The sequence below is a fragment of the Brachyistius frenatus genome, unplaced genomic scaffold, assembly GCF_029030835.1.
Source record: "Brachyistius frenatus isolate BFR_SWC_R1_liver_20210118 unplaced genomic scaffold, ASM2903083v1 Contig_13, whole genome shotgun sequence".
In the NCBI taxonomy this organism is placed as follows: Eukaryota; Metazoa; Chordata; class Actinopteri; family Embiotocidae; genus Brachyistius; species Brachyistius frenatus.
The window spans coordinates 920,983-931,525 of NW_027210612.1; the positions used below are offsets into that span (position 1 = coordinate 920,983).

Here is a 10,543-nt window from a genome sequence, read left to right on the forward strand (position 1 = left end):
CATAACGCAAGACGTCCGCGTTCTTGTGAATTTCGGGTGTCGGGACGTTTTCCAAAACGTGATCTTGAGCGAAACGCACTCCATTTTAGGATCACGCAGAAGCACAATCGTTTGCGTCTCTGCCGGTGCAGAAGTTCACCCGTAAACACGCAGCCGTTCACAATTCGACAATCGGTGTACTTTAAATGAATGACTGTACAGCCACAGACGTCACGAAGATGACGTGACGTCATGGAGATAAATTTCACTATGAACATGGCCTCTACAATCTTACTGAGGGGTAAATCGATTTAAAAAAAAAAAAAAAATTCTGTTCTTTTCTTCCCACCAACACACACAAAACATCACTTCTCACAAGAACCGAACCATCGTTGGTCGTCTTTGCGTGAAGATAAATCCGAGTAGGAGTCACGCTTCTCTAGCCTGAGGATTGCTTAGACCCTAAAGCCAGAGGAGCGTTTACTCATTCGTAGCAAATTACGCTCCCGACATCATATTGTAGTGCATACGTGGGGGCCATCTGGTGGATTCACTCACACAGGCGTAAATTCAAATCTCTAAAATACTTCATGCATATGTGCTCCATACATTATACATCATATATATATATATATATATATATATATATATATATACTACACATATGTAAATATATCCCAGAAAAATATACAAATTTGTATAATCCAGACAGATGACGCTGGGATATATTCGGTTGATATTCCCTCACATTCGCCATCATCACGACCTAACCACACTGGAAAAGTCGTGCGTCAACAATGCGAATAACTTTGATCGGAGATGCTCAGACTCAGCCAAACTGTCCACTTTTACGAAGCAATAACAAACACTGTGCTGCAAAACTGCCCGCTGCGCCGAACTATAAATAGCCGTTTAGTATTTTGAGGTCGTCACACGACATTCGCTTCTTTCATTTCAAACACAACAAGACTTCAGCATCTCAAACATAATTTTCCAGACGGCCAGCTCACTTTTACAAATCAACTCTAGAGAGCTGAAGGTAGTGTTGTTTTGACATCGGGCGGTTTTGACTTCTTGCATTTTCTTCAGGCAATCCTTCGGGCGCAGACATTAAAACTAGGGATGCACCAAACCCATATTGAAACAGCTGGATCGGGTATCCAGGATGATGGGGCTGATCTACTCAATTCAGCTCTACGCTTACATCTACATGCGCGCGTTACTTCACGCCTCCTTTATCCTCAAAGGAAGAAGGAGGGCGTAACGCACGGAGGGAGTTAACAACAAGTGGCAGCAGAGCCTGATGTCATCACAGACACACACACACAACTTTTTTTTTATTTTTTTTTTTATCCCAGACTCTTCCACACAGAGGCATACAGCTTATTGATTAAACTCCGGTATCAGATCGGTACCAGCTAATACCCAAGTATCAATTTAGAGACTGAAAAGGTCCCTTCGGTGCATCCCTAATTAAAAGCGCTAATATCTGTACCATACGTGGGTTACCTGTGGCCTGCACTGCATTTAAAATGAGATGAAAGCACTTCTTTTTTTTACTCCTTCCTGTTGGCAACGTGTACAGACAACACACTGTATTCCTCTCTATCAGATACGACCACTAAACAAGCACCGTCACCTAAAACAACTAAGAGATCCTTGAACAAAAAAACAAAAACAAAACAACAACAAAAAAAACAGGCCTTCACAACACAAAATAACGCTGGTGTAAAAACGACATTCACTCGTGTTCACTGACGTGCTCACGGCTGTGCTTTGCGAGCTTTTGCAGCACATTTCCTACATCCATCTCCTTCGTACGTAGCACCTCATTACCTGGTCTACGAATATGGAGGGACATAAGTACACTTAAAGGAGAGTTGAAGAGAGTCAGACGCTGCACCGGTTAACACGAGGAAGAGTACAACGAAACAGGAACGTATCAAGGGTTGGACTGTTAGATACTTCAAATACTTTTTTTTTCTTTTTTTTTCTGTGTAACAACATAATAGATGAAAATGAATCGGTGGCAACAATTTGAACCTGCCGCAGTCAGTGTGATATACTGTAAAGTGTCATTTCTTAAATGTGACAATGACTTAAGCAAGAATTGCCAAAAAGTGGGTACACAATGGGGGGGGGGGGGAAAGAAAGAAAAAAAAGGGTGCATTCAAAAGCAATTACATACATGACCTACAAGCAAAAGTCTTATTTTTAAATGGGAATAATTCACCAGGATATGAACCTGAACGTAACACAAAATATTGGTGAGTCAAACACAAATCAGTAACTTTACGAACTGCCATCCAATCTGCAGTTTTGGCCGGCGGAAGACAGAAAACACACCACAACACAATAATAATAAAAAAATAATAATAATAATATCAGCAGTCAAGTTGTTGTTGTTGTTTTTTGTTCTCCCAAAGGAGTGCCTTCTATGTACAGAGACAACAGTACGCCATCATCCTCCGCTGTTTCCGTTCAGTGAATCCTCTTTTTCAAATGATCAACCTTCCACTGTTAATCCGCGGCAGTCAGATTAAAAAACAAAACAAATGCAGCAACACAAACAAACAAAAATGCATAAATATATATTTGTTTTGCCCTCCCACGGGACAGCAGACGTGCGCGTGCCACCGTGTGCACGTGGATGCGTTTGCTGCACCTACAGGCCCTTGTTGAAGTAGACGTGAGTAGTGTGAGGGCTGCTCTGTCGTATCCTCTCCTGCAGATCGGCCTCCAGCCCGCTCACACTCATGGAGCTGCAAAGAGATGGTTTGACCATGATTGAAATGCTGCCACGTGCGAGATGAAACTGAATGCGCAGTCTGCCGGTGAGGTGAAAGTATCTGTTGGTACCTTTTCTGAGGGAACAGGGCGCAGCACAGAGGAGTTGCAAACACCAGGCTGATAAGCAAAAGACAGAGAGCGATGTTTTAAGATGCTGCGACTGGTAGATTTTAAAGTACAGATACTGAACATAATTACGTCAAAAGACAACGAATGGACTTTACTTACCACAGACCGACGAGCCCCACCTGGACTGGAGCATTTAGGATTGGGAACCGCTGCGGGGAATAGAGAAATCAGAACTGCAGTGAAACCAGGCGAACAAATGGAACGCGTTTGTGTGCGCAGGCTATCAACAGACGTCGGCGTTCATTGTGCGTGGAACGTAGCGGAACGTAGCGGAACGTAGCGGGACTCTTCAGCCTCACAAAACACCAGCGCGCCCAGGAAATCCACCGGCAAGGCAAACAACAGCGCGGCGTCCGTGAATGCGGTCGGCTTACCTTCATGAAAGCTCTTTTCTCCAGAGTATTCATTATAACCGGGGGGATGGCTGGAAGAAAAATAAAAAAATCAAAACAAGTCAGGTGAGGTTTTCTGCTTCAAGAGAGAGAGAGAGAGAGAGAGAGAGAGAGAGAGAGAGAGAGAGAGAGAGAAAAGAAAAAAAAAGCAAATAAAAAGCAAAAATTCAAATCGCACACTTCGGAGGAGAATTATCGTTTTCTCTCTCATGTTAAATAACTGTTAAAAGATCCGGATGAGTCGGCCGCACGAGACATTTTCCCCGCATGATATTGGCGGGTGATGACGGTGATCTTGTTTTAACCGTAAATGCCTGGACGGGATAAAACAGCTGGATGTGCAACAGGTTACATATCAGGCTGTCACTGATGTACATTGCTGAAAGCAACATTAAGCCTTCATTTGGGCTTCTGGTACTAATTCAAGTCTAAAATTCTTTTATTCTTCTCATATTCAACTAGTAAGACAAATATGTGCGTTTGAGGCTGTTCGATGCTGCGATATGTTTTACAGCAAGTCACTACCTTTACCCGTCCGCTGTTCGGTGTCGAGCAGGTAGCGTACGGTGGGTTTTTAGAGCTTTTTTTTTTTTTGTTACTTTACAAAACAGCAGCTAGCTGCAGCCAAAAACAACACAGTGAGTCCCGCGAGAGAAAAAATGAAACGGTAAACTTACAGACAAAACAACAAACCAAACAATGAGTTTTCAACTGGCTATCAAACACTGTAAAGCCGAAGGGAGCTTCTGATTCAGGCATCTTGTTCTCTGAAGGGTCACGATAACCCCTTCCTTACCGACATGTCACACATTTGTTTTTAGTAAAATCATTGATGATAACTGCCTTAACAACAAACCGGCAGATACAACGTTGACATTACCCATTGCAGGCACTGCCATGCCGATCCTCGACACCACCACCTGCACGATGGCCTGTTTGGCCGCATTGGGAGACTCCCCTAACCGGTTGTCATTCTCATCCATCACGGGGATACCGTACTTCAACTCCCTGGAAGGAAGAAGGAAGACCTGGAGTCATGTAAAGCAGCGGGACGGCCTGCTGCGAGCAAACCGCGGCAGAGGCAACCGATGAATATTTGAGCGACCTCACCTCTGTCTCATGAAGGGAATGTTGATACAGTTAGCGGCAGCGACGGCAGCAAACGGGACGAACCGGCTGACGATCGGAGGGAGACGCTGCGCGGGGGGTTGGGGAGGGAGGGAATGGGGGGGGGGGGGGGAAGGAATCGGGAGACACGTTCAGACAAACTGGCATCGCATTTCAGATCGGTGCGTCTGCGAGTTACACGTTTTACGTCACGTCTTTTAGTCACGTGAACAACAAGGTATTACCGAAGCCAGAGACTTGAGTCCCAGGGCAGTGACTACTGCTCCGGTCGTGGCACTAACATAAGCTGCAGCGAGCTGGCTGTGAGGAGACAAATGAAAACATATCACACGTTAATCACACATCAAAACACGGCGACGCGCGCGACAGCGCACGAAGACCGCAGCCGAGTCTGTGAGTGAAACATTTCACAGCTGAGTTTCACAAGTCAAAGTGACGCTCGCGTGTGCAAAGATAACTGATGAGAACATCCTCGTAAATAATGTTAAAAGCAGAGAAAAGACGCCATGACATTTATCCTCGACCACGTGCTTCATCCACGGAGACGCGTTTGCATGTTGCGAAGCCTCCCGTTTCCCGTAGGCGCACGCATTCGATGCATTTCTGCAGCCTCTGGAGGACACATATTGTGACACAACGAAAACAATATGCAGATGCATGTTGACGTGACGTCAACCGGGGGCGCATGATCTACGTCGGCATGAGTTCATGGTGACGTGAGGCTGGACGTGCTTAACAGTGGAACGCAGTACCGCTGGGACAACAGCTCCCACGGTCTCCTTACAGACACTAGTTTAGAGGGAGGACGGCAATGATCTAGAGTGGAAGGGAAGTGAGAAGTCCTCCCTACTTCACGCTGATGGGAGCGTCTCCGCTGCGGTTGGTGTAGTTGACGACGGCGTTGAAGGACTGGTTGACCCACTGCCAGAACACCACAGCTGGAGTAGTCCTGCAGACACAGGAGGAACAGGGACAGTGTGTTTGAGGAAGTGACAGGTGCCGTGTTTTTGCACTGCAGTGGAAGAGTTTGGAGGGAACTTAAAACACTGTCACAGCAGAGAATACAAATAATTACATAAACATGTGCACCCTCAGTCCGTGTTGCTTTTAAACCAAGAACATACTGATTTTTTTTTTTTTTTTTTACTTTCAATCCTTTGTTTCTTTAATCACGTTTTGGCATAAAAACGTCTGTCTGATGAGGCATTTTAAATCACTCATTATAGAAAAACTTCAAAGTCTTTGATTTATTCTCTCAACTGAGAGATCGTTTGATATCTTATCTTAGGTTATTTATTTCCCCAGTTTTTACTACTTAATGCTTCTTACATGTAGAATTCTAAATGTTACACTTTGGCGCCCTCACGTGGGAGCAGATACAAACAGCACTGTGGTGGACAGGAGTACAGCTGAGAGTCCAAATCTCAAAATCAAAACTATAGTAGAGTTCTGAATGTTAAATATTAAATAAATAAATAAATAAATGCATATAAAACAGGCACTACTACAAACATGAAACTGTAAAATAAATCCATTACATTTAAAACATTCTGGTCAATATATTTCAATATGTTCAGTTTTGGCATAACAAGGTTTATTGCAGGTCATTTCAGTTTTATTTAGTCTTATTTCAGATTGTATATTTTCATAAATCCCTCTTTTCATCAATGGATTGGCTGTTAAATCAATGAGGAATTTCTTGGATATTAAAACACGAGACACTTCTTTTTTAAATCTGTGACCAAAATAATTGGAATCAATGGACTTGTTTGAGCACATGATTATCAAACGGCTTATCGAAGGGTCACAGCGCAGCGAGTTATCAGTGTTCAGGAGTGACGGTGACATTTCGTATTCTTTAAGAGGATTTTCACTCTACACGGGGATTAAAATTTCTATTTTTATGCATTGCTGTATTAAGCTTGACTTTACAGTCACAGGGAAACTGTGTCAAATTCATTCATCACGTTGCCTGATTACATATTTCCATTTCTTTAATTTGATTTAGGGCTGTGTGTGAATCATGTATTGAAACCTCTGCTGTACCTGTAGAAGGTGAGCATGCAGCCTGTGATGGACATGTTCATTGGCACCTGAGCAGACATCCGGCCAATCACAAACATCTTCTCCCCGGTGTCGGGGTGGAAGGCAGAGTCGTAGACGTACTTGGCTCTCCAGAGCTCATCTTCCGTGAGGCCGGGTTTCGCAATACCGGCTCTGAAAAAGTTAAAACAGCGGACCGATGTAGTTCTAGAAGTACTTTCTTACTTACAGTGCTAATTTCTATTGATGCCTTACATATATCAACATCTGCCTTCCTACCTGTAGTCCTCCACAATCACTCTGGCCTCGTCCAGGGTCTCAGAGGACAGCAGGACAGTCCTGGGATCTGTGACCATGAAGAAGTGCCTGGCGCGCCCCATGAATGTGCCTTGGTCCCATCTCGCCTCCTTGATGTTTATGTTGAGGGACAGCTCACCGGACATCCTGGCTTTCTTTGGTCAGCGGCAGAAATTCAAATTAGTACTCAAACATAGCGACAAAGCTGGATTTGCATGCAGACACCAGCAAATTATTTTTGGAGTATTTCAAAGAAACAATCGATCAGCCCCAGTGTTGAATTTTTAAATTAATGTCATGTCAGATGGATGAACAAACATGTGGGTCGAGTTAAGTTTTATATTTTGATGGGCTGGGCCTTGTTGTATTAACACTAATGCTGCAATGATAACCAGCACATTAGTATAGATAATTATGGTATACAGTATATACTTTATAAACATAATATATCAAAAAAAAAATCAAAATAATTGTTTGGACCCATTTGATCAGAGAACAGCAAAACTACAAACATCACCCGACACATAAAAATGTTGTCAATATGCCCTGCTGTTTATTTACCTATAGAGGACAAACAGCACACCACCCAGTGCAGCTACACACAGTTACCTGTGAGAATATAACCTTTTGCAGCATGCTCCGCCTGTCAGTGCTTTCTCAAATGTAAATGACACCGTTTATGTTTGATAACACGTTCAATTTGTTTCTGTTGTTTCAGATTCAGAAGTGATGATGCTGTTGTTCTGTCAGCTTGTGGGCACTTGAGCTGATTGAGGCTGTAAGCGGAAGATAAAGGAAAATCACACTGAACCACAAAACCTATTTGAAATGTAGATCTGTACTGGCGGTGTGTTTAGCAGTGAAGTGGACAAATGTTTAGAGCTACAACCAACGACAATTACCACAATCCATTAATCTGCCAAATAGTCTCTTCAGTACAACTATTCATCATTTTGTAAAACACCAATTCAAACTACGGTTTCCTGAAGCCCGCAGTAACTTTCTTAATGTTTTTGAGTCACCTAAAACCCAAAGATATCCAGTTTAGTGTCAGTGAACAGCAACGAGCAGCAAATCTCTCATTTTACGCTGGAAATATAACTGATCATCAAAATGATTACACATTACTTTACTGTTGGTCACCTTATAGATGATCAACTAATTACCTTTGCACAAGTGCACAGGAGACACTCGACTATATTACAGGAAGGTGAGCGCTCCATTCACACTGTGTTTACAGGACCAGCAGTGTCCAGCAGCTTTTCTTTTTGTCATAACAAAACTACAACCACCTCTGAGGAAACCTGAAGGCTGTAAATGGATAAAAAAAAATAATAATAATTACAAAAAAAAAATACTTCCAGGATGTTATAAGCGCGAGATATCGACTGGTAGATTCAAGGACACAAGTTGGATAAATAAAACACGCATATTAACGCGATTTGGTATTTAAAATACACTTAAAGCACACGGAAGTGGACATTTCTAACCAGAAAGTGTCTTGTGAGTGTCTGGTCTAAGAAATAGCGTTGACACACCAGCTGGCCAAGGAGCCAGCGAAATACCCGACAAACGGCGATGAATGCTCAACACGCTCACAGAGGACGTTGAAACCGCGTTAAATGAAACGTCAAATGTCAGTATAGGAAGGATGACAGACAGATTTTGGTTTTCTTTTTTTTTTTAATATAACTTGGTAAACTAACGTTAGCCAGCGTGCTAGCCGGGTAGTTCACAAGCTAACGACTATGCTAGCACTTCAGCTAGCGTTGCAAGGACACATGTGGACGCAGTAAATGTTCCTTTAGTGTCGTGGTGGATTCAACTAATCAAATAGGTCAATTCATTTAATACCAAAACTTACCTGCTCTGACTTCTTTGTTGTTGTTTTTTTTTTTAAATGTATGACCTCTCAATATCACAGCACCACCCGGTGGACCTATGCCGTGTTCACGTACGCTTTGAAATATCAGTAAATACAGCTTCTTGGCCAATGACTGGGAGGTAACCGGTATTGGTAATAAAAGAATCGTACTTTTTTTTTTTTTTTTTTTTGTTATATATCAAATTCCTTTAAAAAAATTAATTAATATATAAAAAAAGGCAACCCACAGAGACTATTCCTACAATGAGGAAGTAATGGATTTAACAACACCTGCCGAACGAAGTATGTTAAAAGTCACGAAAAATGACGGCAGTATTTGAGCTGTTGCAGCATAATGTCTTTTTTTTTCAAACAATTGAACATAAATATTGATTCTTTTTGTTGTAACTTTTTGAATAAAAATCTATCAAAGGCGGTCAAATCAGTTTAATTAAAGTTGTATTCTAGAACATAGTTTCTGAGAAGTCCGTAAATGCAGCACCGCGTAGTGAAACGCCGGGGGGGGCGGGGTTTGTCACGGATGACGTGAGCAGTTGGAGCCCCCTGGGCGAGGGAGGCGGGCATCACGTGATTGGTCAGAAAACAGCTGACTGGATCGAGGATGCTTTATACTTCTCGGCATTTCTAAAAGTTGTTGAGCGGTTCAGAAGTTTTGGTGAAGCTTTAGAGGAACATTTGACTGTTTGGGTCACACTATGCTTGACTGCTATTTGCCCATTGATTACATTAATAGATTAATTTAATGTAAGCCATGTATGCATGTACCTCTCACGAAAAGAGGTAACACCAAGCAAAATTACGTTGCCAATCTTCAACTAAAATCTTTTATTTATTTACCTGCTTTATGTACCATTTATTTTTCTTTATTTTAAAATTTTTAATTTTGTCATGTTTAGTTTGCTTTTAGCTTATTCATGTTAAGTTACATGACTCTATTATAAAACAATTGTCGAAAATAATAATAACTCAAATAATATTTATAATTGCTAAGTGGTGACATGTCTTCAAATTTATACATGTCAACTGTGATCGTAACAATATTTACACTAATTAACATAAGCAAAATACACACACACACACAAAACAAACATGCTGATAAGCTCCTGTAGAAACCAGTGTTCAAGGTCATAGTTTCCTGTCCCCTCACTGGCTGTTATTAATATGACTGATCAATGGAGATTAGATCTGAGTGAATGCTGTGATGTGACAAGGTTGGCCACCGGGTGGTATTGTTCACCCATCTATCTCTCCGGCGTGGTGAAGGCAGGCAGGAAGATCCACCAACTCCAGGTTTTTCCATCTGATCTACACTTCATCAATAACAAGGTTTACCTGAGGACACGCTGCAGTACATCTGAGTTAGTGTTACTTCAATGTCAGTGTACTTAATCATCATTAGCCCGGAGCTAATGGCTGCACAGCTGCAGGGGCTTATGTAAAAGGATTAGACCTCTTAAGACAATAATGGTCACCCGGAGAACAAATGAGGTGGCACTAATACTCCGGAGGTGTCCGTGAATGCGTCAGTGACGCGGATCCATACGTGAGCGCCTGTCCGAGCTCATCCAGCAGGTAAAGCTGTCACGCTTTTGTTCTCTTTATTTTAGACACGATGTCATGGTGTTACAGCCGCTTCACAGCAACATTTCACGGTTCAAGGTATCAACAGGGATAAGTGGCAGATGTTGCTGATATTTATACCATCATAACTTTGTCAACAGGTAGACTAGTTAAGAAGGTTAGTCAGAAAAGCACTCGAGCTTAATAATAGTTACTTTTGTTTACACAAGTTCAGGAGAGATCATTTCAATTCTATTCTATTTTAATTCTTTCAAGATCTCGGGTTGTATAGGTCACAGCTGTATCAATACTAGAGAGTTTTACTGTCTTCTTTGCGACC

General features: G+C 42.1%; 1 protein-coding gene across 1 annotated transcript; it reads right to left on the reverse strand.

Annotated features, from left to right (window-relative positions):
- Positions 1 to 308: 308 nt before the first annotated feature.
- On the reverse strand, positions 309 to 8,713 carry sfxn3 (sideroflexin 3). The gene is made up of 11 exons (XM_069692678.1): positions 8,623 to 8,713; positions 6,741 to 6,913; positions 6,465 to 6,635; positions 5,269 to 5,367; positions 4,643 to 4,718; positions 4,401 to 4,486; positions 4,171 to 4,298; positions 3,273 to 3,322; positions 2,998 to 3,047; positions 2,839 to 2,886; positions 309 to 2,741 (listed from the first exon to the last, which is right to left on the reverse strand). The coding sequence occupies exons 2-11, from the start codon at positions 6,902 to 6,904 to the stop codon at positions 2,645 to 2,647; spliced, it is 969 nt and encodes a 322-aa protein (XP_069548779.1). The 5' UTR covers positions 6,905 to 6,913; positions 8,623 to 8,713; the 3' UTR covers positions 309 to 2,644.
- Positions 8,714 to 10,543: the final 1,830 nt, after the last annotated feature.